This window comes from Lygodium microphyllum, unplaced genomic scaffold, assembly GCF_053477565.2.
Source record: "Lygodium microphyllum isolate KBCC unplaced genomic scaffold, Lygodium_microphyllum_v1.1.10 scaffold_31, whole genome shotgun sequence".
Taxonomy (NCBI): Eukaryota; Viridiplantae; Streptophyta; class Polypodiopsida; order Schizaeales; family Lygodiaceae; genus Lygodium; species Lygodium microphyllum.
In genome coordinates, this window is record NW_028229514.1 from 2,378,420 (window position 1) to 2,397,624 (window position 19,205).

General features: G+C 39.2%; 1 protein-coding gene across 1 annotated transcript; it reads right to left on the reverse strand.

The window, feature by feature from the left end:
* Positions 1–16,704: 16,704 nt before the first annotated feature.
* LOC148009262 (uncharacterized) lies at positions 16,705–18,888 on the reverse strand. The gene is made up of 10 exons (XM_087673624.1): positions 18,598–18,888; positions 18,430–18,507; positions 18,246–18,338; positions 18,086–18,148; positions 17,937–17,999; positions 17,705–17,851; positions 17,583–17,639; positions 17,405–17,482; positions 17,264–17,323; positions 16,705–17,013 (listed from the first exon to the last, which is right to left on the reverse strand). Exons 1-10 carry the CDS (start codon positions 18,838–18,840, stop codon positions 16,744–16,746), a joined length of 1,152 nt encoding a protein of 383 aa, XP_087529750.1. The 5' UTR covers positions 18,841–18,888; the 3' UTR covers positions 16,705–16,743.
* Between the last annotated feature and the right edge of the window lie 317 nt (positions 18,889–19,205).

Below are 19,205 nucleotides of genomic sequence, written 5' to 3' on the forward strand. Positions count from 1 at the left end.
CATAGAGCCCTAGTGGACTAGAGATATCATTTGATAACGATGTATCTACTAGGCGTTCACTTCTTGATGGAGAGTCTAGTAGGTCAAAGAGTTTGGATGATGAGCTTGGTAATCCTTCAGTGAAGACACCAAGTGTACAGAGAGCGCATAGTAATGTAAATGCCTGACTAAGTGATCCAGTGGGTATGTAACTTTAGTAGGGTGAGATACCCTATTAGAAAATTAGATTTTCAGGATTTTTTTTCCTCACCATTGTACTTATAGTAAAGATAGTTGATGTTAAGCCTACTTGTTTTGAGTAGTTTATTGGTCATACTCATTGAGATGTAGTAATGGATGAAGAGATGGTTGTATTAGAAGCCAACTTGACGTGGGATCTAGTACCATTTTCTAAGGGTAAGAAAGCTATTTTCTATATGTGCGTCTATAAAATAAAGAATAATGTAGATGGTTTTATTACCATGTATAAGGCTATGCTAGTTGCAAAAGGCTATGATGTTACACATTCGAAAGTTCAAGGCAGAAAAGTCGTGAAAAGTTAGAAATGAAAGATAGCCCCTAGAGATAAGGAAAATTGAAGCCAAAGGCAAGCTCAGAGGAAGTGTAAGAAAAGCCTCAAGTATAAAAAGAAGCACATAATAATAAGTGACCAAATAATCTAGCAAGAAAACCACTGGATGCATTGTATTTCATTTTGTAGAACAGCATGAAGCTCTCTCTCGTGCAAATTGTAAAGAATGAGAGGTGCGGGTTGAGGCCTACACTAATAGGAAGAATAAGAAAACAAAGTAGAGGAAGGAACAAAGGCCGAACAAAAAATGGAGATGGTTGCTCAAGGAAGGGATAAGGGCATGTAAAAAAAAGGAAAAAAGTGAACGAAGAAGATAATTCTTATGTGTGGCCAAAACTAGTTGTCTTCTTCTTCTTCTTCTTGCTCTTGCTTATGCTTGTGCTTGTTGTTGAGAGAGGGAGTAAGGGAGTGAGTGTGCGAGGGTGAGGGACCATTGTGGAGAAGATCTCCATCTTCTCCTCTCTTTTTTCTCTCTTCTTTCCTCTTCTTTTGTCTTAGATGCGGCAATGGAGCTTGGAGTTTGGAGGTTGAGGATTGACCTTGGTTGAGCTTGCACCTTGGATCATGAAGCTACCAAAGAGATTGAGAGAGGAGGTAACTCGATTAGGCATAAAGGTAAGCTCACTACAGTTGTAGGTGTGAGAGTGCACATGGCTATATGAGAGATAGCCATTACACTTGGCTTGAAACACTTGAAATGATAAGCGATCCATGGGTCTTGGTGGTTGAGCAAGAAGCTCCCACATTTTAATTATGTTGCCAAGATAATAGATTCAAGCTTTGAGTACTTGCACTCTCTAAATGGAGTGATGAAGTACGAGTTCAACTTTAAAATAGCACTTCTTTTTAGGTATGAAGTAAGGGAGTCAAAGGATACTCGATTTCTTTTTTGCAGATTAGTCTAGCTTTAGGAAGCTTTTTGTGCATTGATTAGAGTAGGAGTTGCGTATTTTGATCAAACATGAGACATTAAGGTTGAGGAAAATGAGTAAAAAAGAAGAAAAGATAACTCTCTAGGTAACTAGAAAATAGAGAAACATGGGAAGAAAGGAAATAGATTTTCATATCCAAGGAGGAAAATGGAGTGTAAAGGGAGAAAGAGAGAAAACGAAAGGTGAAAAAAGGGGAAGAGAGAGCTCATTTGCATTGAGTGAGATTGACAGAGAGCTAGTAAGAGAGAGACAAGGAGTCATAAGTCCATAAGTTATAGCACCAAGGATTCTTGTCTTTATGCTTCCACCTCTTCCACATATGCCTTGAATCCTTGTTGTTGATTGCTGATTTAATCTAGAATCTTGGGCAATTTAAATAGTGGCATTAAGATATTAAAAAGGGTATTTTTGTCATTTGGTGAGTTTTTTATCATTGCTCGAATGACGACTGCATGCCTTAGATGGCTGAGTCATGACCTACTAGCTCAAACATCCAAGTCCTTTGAGTGACCACTCATCAGAGGTCTGACAACAAACCTAACCACTCACCTTGAGTGGCCTAAAATTGGGGCCTTAGACAACCACTCAAATTCTTAGACCGGCACCCCTTGTCTGAGTCCATATTTCTGACCACTTTTATGGTCAAATCCTTTTAGAACTCCACTTGGGATACATCTCTAGCTGGTTTAGTTGACCTCATAGATGGACTAGTGGATCAGGAGGCAACTATTGTAGCTGGCACTAGCTTGAATTAGAACAGTGTAGACCTCGACCTTGACCTTAACATGGCTAAGCACCCAGGTGACATTTGGTGACTTGTCACACAATACAACCAGCAAACAAGGATAGCACACCACAGGAGACTAGGAGCCAATGACATAGCCAATCTTAAGGATGAGAGGAGACTAGCAAGGATAGCACTTCATTGTGTTGTGAGTTATAGCCATGAGCAAAGGGATTAGAGGTTTCATTAGGAGAGAGATCTTGATGAGATTGAGAGGATCCTAGCCATCTCAGATAGGAACAAAATGGGAGGTAATGCGGATATAGGGAGAGAGCCCTCAAAGTTGACCTTACAATAAGCGAGCTACTCACAATAACATTGCTAGACAATACTAGCATTAAGAAAAGTGGGGTAGCCTTGCAGCATCATTGCTAGCCACCGGCACTCACACTTGCTCCAAATGCCATGAAACCAAACAAAAATACCCATAGTTGTAAAGCAACTTGATGAATACCATGTAGCAATGATCTCTATAGCTTTGTTGAGTAGTTTGAGCAAGTTTGTGAGGCTAATAACCTCATAAACCTTTCTTAATGAGCACAAGCATTTAGTCTTTGCTTGGGAGACAAGGGAGAGACTTGGTTTGCTAGTCTAGACCATAGTAAACGTAATGAATTCATCTAGTTGAAGGATCTCTTAAGCTACAAATTCTCAGAGGTAGAATACTCCAATAACCTCATTGTTAAGCTGATGAATGCTAGCCAAAAAGACAAAGAGGAAATACAAGACTACATCACACATGTGAGGAGTCTCTATAAGAGAACATCTATAGCTGAGTAACCCAATGAGAGAGTAGTCTCTACCATATTCATTAACGAGATCTACAACAAAGAAATCTATAAGGCCCTTGCAAGCAACTACTGAAACATGAAAAGTGATATGCTTTCACGAGTCTTTAGGGAAGCCATATGGGTAGAAAACTTGCTTAGGGAGAGAATTTCTCGGGCTGCACAATAAGATAGCAATGCAATTAGAAACACTGAGAGAGCTACAACAACTAGTGGTGGATGAGGAACCTCCAGTGAACAAGAGGAAAGAGTGCTAACCAGACCCAAGCTATAGCTGACTTGAAAGCACACCTATCTAGACTATAAGAGTCAATACAAAGACCAGTATGACCTCACATATAATGTGTGCAATGTGGAGGGAACCACTTGCCTTTTGAATGTATCAATTCTAAATCAAGGCCTTGTGCCAAGTGTGGACAATTTGGGCATGGCACCATGTACTGCCACTTGCCAATATAGTTTTGTTACCAGTAGCCTTACACTCAACCCTACTATCCATGAGTTAGACAACCATATTTTGGAAGGGGAGTCCCTTTGGCTCTCCTTACAACTAACTATTCAAAGCCAACACCCCGAGGATAAACATAGGAATCTCGAGTGCACTTTATAGAGAAACCCCTGGAGGATGATTCTTACTTGAACCCTTATGTCTCTTATAGTTAGGTGTAGGTCATGGCCTTAGGAAGAGGAAGAGGTAGAGGCCTAGGAGGAGCTCATAACCACGAACCCATAGCATAGTGGACATGTGGCCTTCTAGGGCATATCTCATCTCCCTGTCTTGAAAAGAAGCAAGAAAATAGAGAGAAGGCCGACTTGAGGTCCCCCAAATGCAGAGTCACACATCTATTGAGTGATTTCCTTAGGAAAAAATCCTCCATTTCCTTGGCTATCATACAATCTATGCCACTCCAACTCTTTTGTGTCAAGTCAAATGACAACTATGCTTCACCTATTCCCCTAAATGTCATGACACAAGCTCAAACAAAGAAAATCTGTATCTCATTATGTGAACCTAGAAACCTTGATGTATCCTTTCTAGGGAACAAAAGTCCATGACATAAGAAAAAGAGAACCAAGGAAAAAATATTTCTCAAGACCAAGAGTGAGGCCGCATTAACCAAGGGAAAATAGATCACTCATGTTGAAGAAAAAACATTTGCTCCTAAGATGAGAGAGAAGGAAAGTAGTAAGGTTGGAGAGTACCCTGATCCCAACCAATAGTTGAGGGTTGCAGAGAATGTGAACAAGTGGATAAAAGAAGTGCAAGCTCACCATCAAGATGCCAAACCTATCATGCAAGACGATATGAACTAACTCTCAACCTTGAGCCCACCAGCCTCTCACACATATATGAGGGCAAGAGAGGCAGCACCACCGTGTGAACAACTACATGGAAAGAATTTGAGGAGTTTATAACAATGCAACTCACTCACGAGCATTGGTAGGGAGCCATGAAGCTAAGGAGTGAAAGAAACATGGAAAATTGCTAACCTCAATAATGACAACTCTTATGATGTTCTCGTTGGGAGAACTGCTTAGGAAAAACTCCACACTTTGGCAAGAATTGAAGCGATTGGTAGAATGCAATAATGACCATAATCCACTAGACCTTCTAGACCACAATGCCATGACACACATAGAAATCCTAACACTGAATCCATTGTCTAAGTCCCCAAAAAAAAATACATTTTCAAAGGGCACTGAAATGCACACAATCTTACTACTTGTTTCCTTAAGAGATACTACACAAAAGGGGATAGTGGACATGTGAGCAGCATTTAGTGTACTTAGTTGTGCAAACTTGCAAAATCGGGGAGACCCACCGATGGAGTCTCCAAGGTTCAATGTCACTCTAGCAAATGGGATGAAAGTTAGACCCTTTGGAGTCCTAAAAAGGACTTGCCCCAAAAGATAGTGGGAATCAAACTCTCAGTGAATGTCATAGTTATGAAGGGAGTGGATTATGATATCTTGCACAATAGACCTTGGATGAGAAATGTTATACTAATAGAGGACTGGGATAATGGCCTAATATTGTTCAATAATAGAACAGAAGCATCCTGAGTAGAGATGGACACACTTGTGGACCTAGATGCTATCACTACCCTGCTAGAGGGTGACTCAAAGCCTAGAAGCAATTATGGACCTCTAACAAGGTAGATTCCTTGCGCAGAGGATGGGCAAGATTTGATACACGTGTTGGCAACCAATGATCTCCCATTCTTGGAGGACAAGGATGGATCTAGGAAAGTTGCAGACTCAACTGGCAAACCTAAGCTTGCCATCCCTTTTGACTTGCTTGCGGTACCCTTGTGCATGATGGCCAAGAGTTCCATGGGTCAACTAACACCAATCACTTATTGTGTCCCAACCAACAAAATAGAGCTTCACAAAGTCCTCGAGCATCTATTGAATAAGCTAGTGGATAATCCAAATTCCAATTTTAATCCTCTCAAGGATCTTATGGAAAGCAAATAGTGGAAAAGGACTAAGATACATGACCTAAATTTTTCATATAACTAGACTCTCATGACAAGTGTGGTAGATCTTAGAGACCATATAATATGATACGGAGGGAAGAGTAATTGAGCAAATCAAAGTTGGTACTAAACCCCAAGAGGTCAACACATTTCGAGTGAGAAAGGGAGTTGCAAAGGTAGAGCATTAGCGAGCTTGGCTAGAATGCCTCAAGGTAGTGGATTATGAGCGAGCTAGACTAGCATGTCTTTGCACCACACCACTATTCGAAGTAGAATTAGCTTCAAAGTTTCGATCTCCAAGGGAGATAGCCTCTTCTAGCGAGGATGACAAGTACAATTTGGAGTCATAGGATAGCTTTGATAGTGACCGCAAGATTCCTCAACCACTTGGCGCTTGATGCACCAAGGGGGGGCTTCCAGTCCACCTAAGGTGCAAAAGGCTAAAGAAGGAGAAAAGGAAACATTTAAATCCATTAGAACTTTAACCGCACAAGGAACCCCATGACCTACCCAAGCACTTCATGAAGGCAAAAAAGAGTGATAGAATAGTGGCGTTACAGGAAATGCAAGCAAGTGAATCCCAACCAAGGTTTGAAGTTCAACCTGGAAAGAGGGGAGGACAAGCCTTAGCCCATGTACATAGCGGATGACCTAACAAAGAAGGACGAGAATAATCTCTTAAATATCTTAGGGGAATTTGACAATGTGTTTACATGGTCCTTAGACAAGCTAAAGGGAATAGATCTAAGTATTGTGACTCACAACATCCCCAAGACCCCCAAAGTAAAACCAGTCAAGCAATGACCCTATACAATGAATCCTAAGTATGCACATGTTGTAAAGGAGGAGATTGACAAGATATTCAGAGCAAGTTTAATTTATGATTAGAGCATACAGATTGGGTGTCACCCATAGTCATAGGCATGAAAAAGAGTGGAAAGATTTGAGTGTGCACAAACTATAAGAAGGTCAATGTAGCCACCAAGAGAGACAATTACTTGCTAGCATACACAAAGCACACGCTAGAGAGAGTGGTAGAAAAGAAAGCCTATAGCTTTCTAGATGGCTTCTTAAGCTATTACTAAGTACAAGTCCATCTACACAACATGCATAAAATGGCATTTACCAGTGCAAATAGGGGGTGTTTGCCTACATAGTCATGCCATTTAGACTATCTAAAATGATTGGACTACCTTCTAGTGCCTCATATGTGCTATCTTCAATGATATGCTTAGAAAATGATTGGATGTCTTTGTCAATGACCTGTGTGTCCACACCAACTACAAAGAGAACTTGGAAAAGTTACAAGTAGTCTTTGAACGGTGTCGACAATACAATCTCTCAACTAGACCCCTTAAAGTGACAGTTTTGGGTAAATCATGGTTGCAACTTAGGGCATCTTGTGTTGAAGAATGGATACCCATGGACTTCTCTAAAGTTAAGGTGATTATAGACCTTCCACATGTGACCAACTTCAGTGGAATTGAACATTTCTTAGGCCACAGAAGATAATACCAATGGTTTTTATTGAACTATGTATTGATTGGCTAGACCTTTGTACAAGCTAATAATAGTATTCGAGTAGACTGAAGAATGTCAACGAGTTTATAAAAGGCTTTAACTTCAGCTCCTATCTTAAGAGTCCAAAATTGGTCCATTATCTTTCTTGTGCGCATTGATGCATCAAAATTTATTGTGGGGGCAATGTTGTGCCAACTTGGTGAACATAACCTTGACTGTCCAGTGACCTTTTCTAGCAAACAACTACCACAATACGCAAGATGCTCCAGTCCCAATTGTGGTGGCCAATGCTATTCTGTGATGCAACTAAGTTTGTGAAGCGTTGTGATGAGTGCCAAGAGACCACAAACCCTACTTATAAGGACAAAATGGAGTTAACCCCAATGATCTCACATTAACCATTCAAGAAGTGGAAAATCGACTTTATTAGTCCAATCGGCCCTTGTAGCTCAATGCTCCCTAGCCAACTTCATCATTGTTGCCACAGACTATCTCACTAACAATCGACTAGAAGCTTGAGGAACTCACAAGAATAATGCTAGGACCATCGCTAAGTTCCTTTGGGAGCAAGTAATCTCACAGTTTGCTTGCCCCATAGAGTTGGTTAGTGACCAAGGTACACACTTCATCAATGAAGTGTTTGCTCACTTGTTATCGACCTTCTTAATAATCCATAGAAAGTCCTCTCCATATTATCCTCAAGCCAATGGTCAAGAAAAATCACAAACAAGATCTTGGTGGGTATTCTAACAAAGTTGATCTTTGCCTCACATAGTGATTGGGACAAGAAGCTCATGATAGCTTTATTATGGGCATATAAGACAGCCTACAAAACAGCCATAGGAGAGACTCCATTCACATTGACATATGGAACCAAAGATATTTGGCGAATGGAATTCTTTGTTCCAAGCTTGAGAATAGTAACCCAAGAGATATGAGAGGGCTAAGAAGCATGGACAAATTGATTAGTAGATCTGGAACACCTATCTGAGACTCTTGTCATCACAAATACTAAAAATGAATTTCAGGGTATTAGGACCCTTCAAGGTTGTAATGTTAGTAGAACAAGGAATGTGAAACCTTGTGTGAAACTTGAAACCTTAGAAGGAGAGAGCATAGGTATCTTCAACAAAAGTTTCATTAAAAAATATTACCCTTTACCACATCCACTTCATGAACCTATGATGATAGAACCACCATCAAACATGACCGTTGAAACCATCACAAAATGCAAGGAGGAAGATGAGGAAGTGGTAGCACCAACCTACCTGCAAATCACCATAACCTCCCAAAAACTGTATACTCTTAACATTTAAACATTGAACTACCATGGGTCAACTCCAATTGCAACCAACCAATGGGAAACTTAGCCCGTTTGGGGGTAAGTCCTATCCACTCTTGGAAAAATGTAAACTAATGGTTTCTATTGAGATTGAGAGCATATCCATTGTATTTTACATGATACTTAACAAGAAAAGTGTTGGTAAGGAGTCACTGCTCGGGCACTTGCTCAAAAAACAAGTTCACTATAATATTGATTATGACTCATAGCACATCCACCTTTCCATCGGTCATGTTAGAATAGTAATGTCTTCCAACAAGGGCACCATAGCTTTTGCAAAGCTTGTAGTGCCAGTGGTAGCTAAACCTAGTGTCCACCCTAGTACATCACAATGTGCTCCCATAGTACCTTTACAACGGCATTAGGGAACCACAGTCCAACACCCAAGTGGGTCTTTTAAGCATAGACCACAATGTCACAAACATTAATAATTGGGAATGCATAATTTCCATGCCTCAAACACTAGGCCTAAATGACAGAGTTGGTGCTCTTATAGTTCACATGTGAGTGTGAGTAGCACTTGGTTCCAAAAGCCATGTTGGATGCCCAAGGCTACTATGAGTATACCACCTTGCAAATAATAAGGAAGAGAAAATAATATGAACTTTTTTTGGTTGTTTAAACAGGTTTAAGGGTTCCCATTGCTCAAACAAGTATGCGGCTTAAGCAACTATGAAACATGTCACATAAGCCACCATCTGATCCAAAGTTGCTTTTGTCGAAGTATGAATCAAGGGAATTGTTCTTGTAAAAAAGGGATTCTTGTTGAAAAGCTCAAAAGATGAAGGTTTTACTATTACCAAAATTTGTCATGTATTCCTTAGCTCCATATAATTGACTACGTTTTTAATTCTCATGTGCAGTTTGAGAGGTTGGCTCATGATTTTCATTGAGTAAAGAGAGAGTGGCTTCACAGCTACATTATCTAAAATACAACAACCATAGGTGTCCAGATTGGCTTCTTACTACTCTTTATATGATCCTCAATCTCATGCCCTTAAAACCAAGCTTCCAAAACATCAACGGAAACAGGGGAGGAAAAGAACTAAAAGAAAGGATTGCCAATCGTTGAGTGCTCAAATGGCCTATCCACCCAAAGCTCAACCAAAAGTCTACAAGAAACCGCTCATGAGTGAGCTCCCACCTAATGACTCCAAGATGATCACCACTAAAAACTCCAACAATAAAGCATCAATTGAACTTCTAACCTCCCAAACCAATCCTATCACATTGACTGAGAATCTTCAAGTGCAAGTACCTTGCATCAACTTGTCTTGATTGATTAAACCCAAACCACCAGCAAACCTTAGCTCACTACCGCCATGACGAACCATTCTTGAAGTGGCTTCAAATATGGCCATGGACAAAGGGGATGGCTTGGCAATGTGCATCCGATGCCTTTTCACACTATTTGCTAGAAGTTATGAATGTTTAGACGTAGGCCTACTTGACGAATCCATAGAAAACGAGGTATATTCCTTGTTGTGTTCCTAGAAAGAGTTCAAATTCATTTTTCTTAATACTTTCACTATTGCAAATGAGATGATTGGCAATGAAACTTCATAAGGAAAGGCCGTAAGCCAAGACTTGATCACATTCTATAGGAAAAGTAAAAATTACATGCCATGAAAGGAACTTTTTGAACTCCAACAACTAGTAGAATTTGAGTCCAATGTCTTACACAAGTGATATAATTTGCACCTTTCATGGGCTCAAGAGGGTTACCAAATCATGATCAATGTGTAGCAATAATGTGCCATCAAGACTTCCAAGTACAACCCAACCTATGTGGTCCCCACCTTATTTAGAGTGTTGGCTATAACTAGGAATCGGCCATTAGAAAACAATATAATGCTTGACCCATACATGGATAGAATTCTAACAGAGAAATGGTATAATTTGCACCTTTCATGGGATCAAGAGGGTTACAAAATCATGATCAATGTGGAGCAATAATGTGCCATCAAGACTTCTGAGTACAACCCAACCTATGTGGCCCCCACCTTATTTAGAGTGTCGGCCATAACTAGGAATCGGCCATTAGAAAACAATATAATGCTTCACCCATACATGGATAGAACTCTAACAAAGGAGGAACTCCACATTATAAGTGAACTCAAATCTGGTGACCTCTTGACTAATGTATTAACTGATATCATGCAAGTAGGCATTCACCCAGAGGATATGGAATGTTATGCAACTTGAGAGTGTCACCCCAAGTTTTACAAATGGCTCTTGAGCAAGTGGGACACACGATGGATGCATTGAATGCCCATACACCTTGATTTCCACAACCTTAAGGAGGATTCTTCATCTTTTCCAAGCAAAAGGGAAGTAATGAATGAAAACTCAAAATAGGAATTGAATTTTAAAGGGAAGAATGAATGTGTAAAAATCAATGGATTGATTTGTATGAGAAATTTCATTTTGTGGGTTATATTCTTGATTATCGGACACTAATCTTTCTAGTCATTTTACTTTCTTGCAAGAGATGTCCTTTCAGAAAACTAATTGTGGGATATTGTGTGACAATGATAGGAACCAAAATGGTAGGACAATAGGATAAAGGAAATAGGCCCTTCTTCTCAAAGGAGGAGGATAGGAGACATGGATTAGCCATGGAGATCCAAGCATTTAATGAATTAAGATACCACACCATCCACAATCTCAAAGAAGTGGTGACATCCAAAGAGGTAGTGTCACAGATGATACAACAATGAAAACCCTGCTAAGTACTTGCAAAAGGTGGGACAAGACATCAACCTCTAGAAGTTGCCCTTAATCCAAAGATTATGGAGAAGGCACTAGGATTGGAAAAGAAGCTGGACAAGAGGCCAAAGAGGGATATGTATGGGATGTTGGGGATGGATAAAAAGAAGGTCTACACAAATGGTGGACTCAACCTAGTTGATATTCGAGACCCCACCATTCCATTGTAAGCTAAAATGGTCCACACACTTTTCTCAAGCTAAAGATATAATGCTCTCATGAGTACCATTGGTGGAGAGTCTTGCAACCAATGCCCTGGATGAGGTGAATTAGAATGCCTACATCTAGAAGATAATGCAAGCATCAATAGAGGTACTAGCCATAACACCAAGGGTGATAGGAGAGGAGTCTCTAGCTACCACAATGGAGTCTGAGAGGAGAATATTGCAATATGAAGTCCACAAGGAACAACAAGAAAACGTAGAGAGAGTTTCTAATGAAAAGAAGAAGGATCAACCATCTCAAAAGCAAGAAGCCTTGAGGGAGAGGACAATTAGTGAGTGAGTAGCAATGCTTAAATTTTTTGAGCAAAGGGAGAAGGAAAAAGATCACTCTCAAAATCCCTATAAGAAGACCTCAATCCACCTCCGAGGAACGTAGATAATTGCAAAGGATGAAGGAGGAATTGAAGAGACTAGAAGAAGAGCGCATGAAGAGGAAAGAAGAGGAGAAAGAAGGACTAAGAGAATGGGAGGAGGAGGAGATTTCCCTAGCCATTCAAAGGTGCATAGAGCAACCATCTTGATCTCAAAAATTGGCAATAATGAGCTCAACATTAGGTGATATGCCAAGTATGAGCACAACAATTCAAGAGCTAGAACCCTGACCGGTGGAGGAAGGAAAGAGTAAAGTCCCTCTAGACACAATCCCACCAGTCATAGCCACACCAAAATCACTCCAGATAAGGAATTCTGAAAGGGGTGGTCAATGAAAGAAACATTATGGCTTGGGTGCAGTATTTAGTTAGCAAAGTTCAAGAAATTACACCTACACCTAAAAAAGGTGCCCCTAAAACAAGAACAAATAGGCCAACAATAGAGCCAATGTAAAATCATGCTAAGGGCTAAAGGTGCCCCTCTTCAAAGTATCAAACACTTGGGTGCCTTTAGGCTTCTGCAACAATGAAGATCAGGAAAAAATTGTAAAGGAGCTTCAAAGCCAACTCAACAATGCAATAGAAGAGAAAAAGGGCGTACTTTTGCAAATCTTTAAGAAGAGAATATTGCATTAGCAAATTATAAGGTGGAACAAGAAAGAGTGATGACCATCGTAAACAGGGTGGTAATCACACTAAAAGAGGCCTTAAAGGCAAGGGAGGGAGAAGAGAGTCTAAAAAAGTTGTATGATGAAGAAAGAGAGAACAACAACTCCTTAGAGAATTTGTGTGCCTTCAACTCCCAAGAAAACAATCCTCTAGAGCTGGAAAGAAAGGAGTTGAAGAGGTAAAGAAAAGAGGCAAGGGCAGAGCCACAATTTGTAAGGAACCAAAGAAATAAGGAAATCATGAAGAACTTGATAGAGTTGTGCAATTGCCTTCAATCAAATTTTCATGAGAAAGCCAAATTGAGGGAGCAGGTGGAACATAAAAACTAAGAGCAAGAGCAAATGCACACATTGTGGCAAGGAGAGGAGCAGGTGATTGCCACCCTATCCTAGTACCAAAATCAAGGGCTAGAAAAGATGAAGGATAAGGCATATGAATGGACAAAATAGAAACAAAGATAGAATCAAAGGCTTAGCTTATAAGCTCGCCCATTCCAATAGTGTATGCCTCCTGACAAAAAGCAAAGCCGCGGTTGTCACGAGAGACATGAATGCTAGAGCAACACGCTCATTCTTAAGCATAGTATTAGATGTCACATAAGAGCCAAGAGGAGAATAGACATTGGAACAACTAATAATAAAACTAGAACCAGCAAGGGGGGCGTTGCAACATGGACTCCATGCCAAGGTACCCAAGCCTAGCACTAGCTTGGAAGTAGAGGAGTAACATGCCCACCTAATTTGAGCTAGCTTAGTCACACAGGATCTCACCTTGCTAGGCCTTAGGGAGCCAGGATAGCAAATATAATCACCTCAATAGGAGTCACTAGAGCTCATCTAGGAAGAAGGACCTCACTTTGAACCAAATGAACAGGAGGAAGAACGAGTGCAAGGACCAAGCCCCTCTCTACAACCACAAGTACAACTAGAAGAGCAAGGGAAAGAAGCTCAGTCCACTGGAGCAGATGATGGATCAGACAAGGCATAAACATAGAGAGCAAGTGGAACACACTTGTAGGAAGCTTGAAGCCAAGACACTGCAAGTTTCATAGGTGGATATCCCTCAAAGTGAGGATTGTGACCCTCTCAATCCCGGCCAATAACTTGGATTCTGGGAGCAATGGGAAAACCATGGCCATCCCTTAGAGTTCTCCTTTACCTTTGTCACACATTGGATAGAGACATATCTCCTAGGGTGGTGGAGGACATCATTAAACTCTTAGCAGAGTAAGGCTAATAAGGAGATGGCTAGAGAAATGTATGAGGCACCCCATAAGGTGGTAGTAGGAACTTGAAGGCTACTTGGAAGATAAGGTGGTGGAGGTACTCCAGAAGGTGGAGGGATATGAGGCATAGCCTAGGTGGCATTGAAACATCTGGGACTCTAGCTTACAGGCCTGGATTACTTTCTATAGTATCCTACGCTATAAACAGGATGATCCTATCTACATGGCCTACCCAAGAATGATTGGAATTGATTTCACCGAGAGATGCATGGTAGATACAAATTTCCTTTGAACTACAATATAAATGCCTCAATCCTCAAGAAATATTGATCTTCATTGAAAGGGACCTCCATCCATCTATAGCATGATTCCTCAAAGACTTCTCCTCATGCCTTGACCCTGATTTCATCACCACATGTAACTAATTTTGCATATTGTGAATATTACTAAAACAAAAACCTACTACAAAGGAAGAGCGGGTTCCACCCCTCTTTTTTTATCTCGATGCGGGGATAGATAGTTGTACAATGGTGCATCTCAGGATGAAAGCCACTCTCTTTCCAACATTTTTTATGAACTTCTTAGAAGATATGAGTGATATAAATTCACTCACTATAACCACCCATTTTTGTTATCCATTCTACTCAATGTAAGAGCCAACTGAAAGGGGTGTTTGCAGAGCAAGACATTCCTATGTAAAGCCCTTAAGCTGCCATAGAACTTGACTCGTGCTCATGAACCGGATGCTTCTTAATGTGCTCCCTTTTTAAAAAAATAGAGAAGAAAGAGAAAATAAAAAGGAAAAGAAAAGAAACCAAAGAGGAGAGGGACAAAAAGGAAATAAGTGGAAAGCAAAGAAACACCACAATGAAATTAGTGCATCTATACTCTACGAGTATCACAAGCACTGTCGCTAGGGACCACCCTAGCCCCTTTCCCACTTCACATACTTAGGACACATCAAATGCAAGATATACTTAAGGGACTCCCACTTGTCACCTATTTCCCTAAGTCACACCCAGAATACCTCCCCTGTACACAAACTAGGTCTTGAAGTGTGGGATAACATCATGTGCTTGCCTAGGATTTCGACCCATTTCCTAGTTCCATTGGCGCAGATGCCATGCACTAAACAGTGAGGTAGAATACCCCTAGTTATTGCACTTTCTTTTTCATTGCCCGAGTACATTCAACAACCCACGGTTAACCACGCACATCGGAGACTCGCATTACCTACTCAAATCTATCCTAGGCCTCAGTAATCTCTCATCCATTTTGTTATGCTTCTTCTCCACAACCAATCTCCCCAAAGCCCCATCATCGATCCACATGGCAAACCTTCAACCATTGAAGCCCCCACCAACCAGTACCATCGGACTAGCACCCAGGTAGGAGGAGGGTAATGGTAAACCTTTCAAAGTTAAATATAGAAAAGCCCCAAAAAGTTGGAAATGGAAGATAGTGCGACCTCGAGAAAAATGGAAGAGAAAGACAAGCTTAAAAGAAATGCAAGAAAAGCCTCCAATATAAAAGAAGCACACAATAATAGATGCACCGAATATTCTAGCAATAAAATCATTAGTGCATTGTAATTCAATTTGTAAAAAATTGTCGGGCTCTCTCCTGTACAAATTGTAAAGAATGAGAGGTGCAGGTTGAGGCCGACATTAATAGGGAGGATCTCGAAGGTGCCCTTGAAGTGGCTGACATCAAAGGTGATGTACTCCACCTCGATGAGGTCGATGCTGTTGCCGGACAGGTCCTGTCTGTAGCTGGAGTCGATGATGAAACCCCGCGCGAAGCGCAGCAACCTTTGGAGTGCGCTCTGGCCCCGAGGTTACGTTGAAGGCGAAGAGCTCTCCGTGGCCGAACAGCCCGGTGAAACTGGTGTTTAGGGCCAGCAGCATGTTCTGGTTCAGGCTGCTGTCGCCCTGCAGCACCGGCACATAGTACTGTAGCCGGCAATCCTCGAACTGCGGGGGAGCAGGGTATGGCTCGTCCCCCGTGTTACTACGGCATGATTGGTGCTGAAGCTGTCGGCCAGGGCTGCCCGATAATCATCGCCATTATAAAGGCTAGCACTATTACGTGAACTAAAAGGATGTTGGCCGCCCTGACATTAGCTGTAACTGCCATCCTCCTTTGTCGTCCAACTCTGCAGATAGGCTATAGCAGAAGAAGAAAAAGAAAGTGTTGTTTCTCGGATCAACGCCTGCACGGCCGATACAATTTCTAACGAGTCACACGATACAATCCACCGTCTAGCTGAGATTTGCATGCCGATATAACACAAGGAACTTTCAATCGATCCCCATATAGGAAAAAAAGAGAATTCCCCATGGAATTCCCTAGTTGAAAATACATATAAGTGGGGAAAGTAAAAACTAGGGAAAATGGGACATTTCCTAGTGAGAATAAGTAGGGAATCACATAAGACCTTTTCTATGTAGGAAATATTTCCTACATAGGAAATTCCTACATAGGAAATTCCTATGTAGGAAATATTTCATACATAGGAAAATACAGAATTTTCTATGTAGGGAATAATTCCTATATAAGAAATATTCCATATATAGGAAAAAAATTCTAGACGTGATTCCCTAGGTACTCTCACTAGGAAATCTCTCATTTTTCCTATTTTTTACATTCCCTACTTATATGTACTTTCAACTAGGGAATTCCGTGGGAATTCTCTTTTTCCTTATCAATTTATCTACTTTGCCCTTACTCTTAGAGATGCTAATGTCAAACAAGAAATTACACAATAAATTTTTAACTAGAAATTTATATAGAGAATGTCATCATTTCTAAGTAAGGATCAATAACATACATCTAATGATCAAAATAGATTAAACAAATTAAGACATCAACATCTACTTCTAGCAACCAAAAGAAAAATGAAAATACTTTTAAAGGAGCATAGAACTAAAAACTAATTAAGCAACATATGTGTCTTGAATGTTTTATCCCTTAAATCTCCAATATGTTCCAAAGTAATAAATGTCTGAGTAATCCCTCAAATCTCCAATATGTTGAAAAGCAATAAATTCTTAACTCAAAGTAGAAGTTATGCTAAAACTTCCACATCATCTAGACTAAGCACATTGCTATTTTTGTTTAATACAACTTTGCCATTTCCTAGTAGCCAATAAACAATCTCCTTAATCATATCATCACTTGTTGGCTTCTTTGTATCCTTAATCAAGACTCGAAAGCTAGCTTCAATCTTTTTGAGATTCATGTATGTACTCTTTAAAGAAAAGTACATATCATGAATTGTAGGCACACCAAGATACTTCAAAAGTATGGTTTCCATGTTCTCTTTTGTCATATTAACCTGCATTGAATAACAAAAAGAGAATAAGTAACTTATTATACTATGTATAGATAATTAAATGACACGAATTATAATATGAAAAGCTATAAATTTAACTACATGACTATTATTTATATATATATATATATATATAAAACTATAAAGCCACCCTTTAAGCATCATTTGAAATATTAATCTCAAAGCTACAAATTCAACTACATGACTACAATTATATATATCTAATTAAAATATAAATTAACAATAAAGTTACCCTTTGAGTATCATTTGAAATGTTAATCTCAATGCCTTGGTTTGGGAGATCTTTAAATTCCTAATTCAAATAAAATAAAAAGATTAGATTATGCTTTTCATGTATGACATAAACAAAAATATAAACATTTACATCTAGCACCTTTGGTTCTTTTTCGTTGATACTGGTACCTCGTTTCATGCTCCTTTGTTGCAAAATATCCTTCATCTTTTCACTTGGCTAGTCAACACGTAAAATAAATAGTTATATAATAAATCATATCTTTAGTTATTCACTAAATTACGACGCTATTGTTCTCTCACAAACTTATATCAAATACCTTCCTCTTTCTTTGACTTTTTCGAGATGTTTCATTAATGTCATCATCTGGATTAGCCTACATTCAAAACTAAAATTAGTAATCACATTAAAAACATTTATATAGAAAAAAAAGTTACATACCTTATCATTGCTTGAACTATGGATACTTTGTTCCAGAGTTTCTTGACGTTTAGTTGAGTACATTATTTTGTCTAAACCATGTGACAATAACTTTGAAAAGCTGGCACAATTTTCCATATCAAGTGTCTCATCTTCATTTTCAACATCCTACATTTTAAGCATGTAAAGGATAAGATACTGTTAAGAACATGAATCATATGGTTAATCTTAAATTTAATATAAAGCAAAGAACCTCATCGGATGTATAACATTGAAATTCTTCAAAGCTCTTTTCTTCCTCCACGAATATATTCATCTATGGGAAATGAAAGTTAATGTATAAGTATATGTATAAGAGACATTCTCAAAGAAAGTTATTAGATATGAGCTCAAAAGCATTACCTGCAAGGATAAATCTGTTTGCTTGTATTGTTGTCCTTCAAAGGAGCTACTTTCTTCTAGAGGCTACATCAACAAAATAAGATCATGTGTATACAGCAAATGTCTCCAAAATATATGGAATCAAGTACAAAAATGATAAACATATAAGATTATAAGATACCTTTTTCAAACCTTGTTCATTCGCAATATCATCCATGCTAGGAATGTATACATCAAGTTGATTAGAATCAATAGTAGCAACATATGGTTCACTCTGCCATCAATAGACACCCCTAAATGAGTATGGGAGAAAAAGAGCCAACCCTACACTTATGATATCAAGCTTATAAATCATATCATCTTACCATTGATGATGTTATGTCATTTGATACATTTTGAAGCTTATCTATATCATCCACTCCAAGAGATATGGATAATTCTCTCTATATGTCATAAGATTAATAGTTCAATAACTAAGAATCTACACCTCAAATATTAGGAAAGCCAATTAAAAAAAGTAACAATCAACTTACCTTCTTTAAAAAATCTTTTTTCTTCAAATACTTTCTTTCATCTTGCTTTGTACCCTTCCACCAGTCATATATGTCATTCTCTCTCCATATGTACTCACATCCAGTAAACTTCAATGGTAAAATCTCATGGTGATTTTCTGATATAATTTTCATGATATACTTTTTATCCGCATTTTTATAACGTAGATCATCTGGATTTAAGGATTCAAACCACCTACGTACTCGATGATAATTTTCGAGCATGACAGTGTGTTGACTTTTAAAGTATTCAGCCAAGAGCTTTTTTCCATAAAGTCTACCCTCTTCTCTAAATTTCAACATGGGTGGCCGATAGATATCATCATATGATGGTATGTGTATCACTCCTATTGATACTCAAGTGATCAAATATCATTAGTTAGTATAACCATTTCAAAAAACTCATTATCAACATAAGAAAGCTGATAATACCTGATTCTTGGCTTGAAGAAGTGTTAAGGCAAGCAATCTCAATGTCTTCCTTTCTTACATTGTCTCTTGTGTCATCTTTAGTAACTTGTTTACCTATATATACATAGAGTTAACCAAAGCTCACGATAATACAAGGTTATGAAAATTTTCAATAACAC

Excerpts from the sequence above, each read along its gene's own strand:
- LOC148009262 (XM_087673624.1), bottom strand. The coding sequence starts at position 18,840 with ATGCTCGAAAATTATCATCGAGTACGTAGGTGGTTTGAATCCTTAAAT. Across the intron at positions 18,508-18,597 it reads AAAAAGATTTTTTAAAGAAG|AGAGAATTATCCATATCTCT; the intron begins GTAAGTTGATTG and ends TATGACATATAG. Across the intron at positions 17,852-17,936 it reads AATGTTATACATCCGATGAG|GATGTTGAAAATGAAGATGA; the intron begins GTTCTTTGCTTT and ends CTTAAAATGTAG.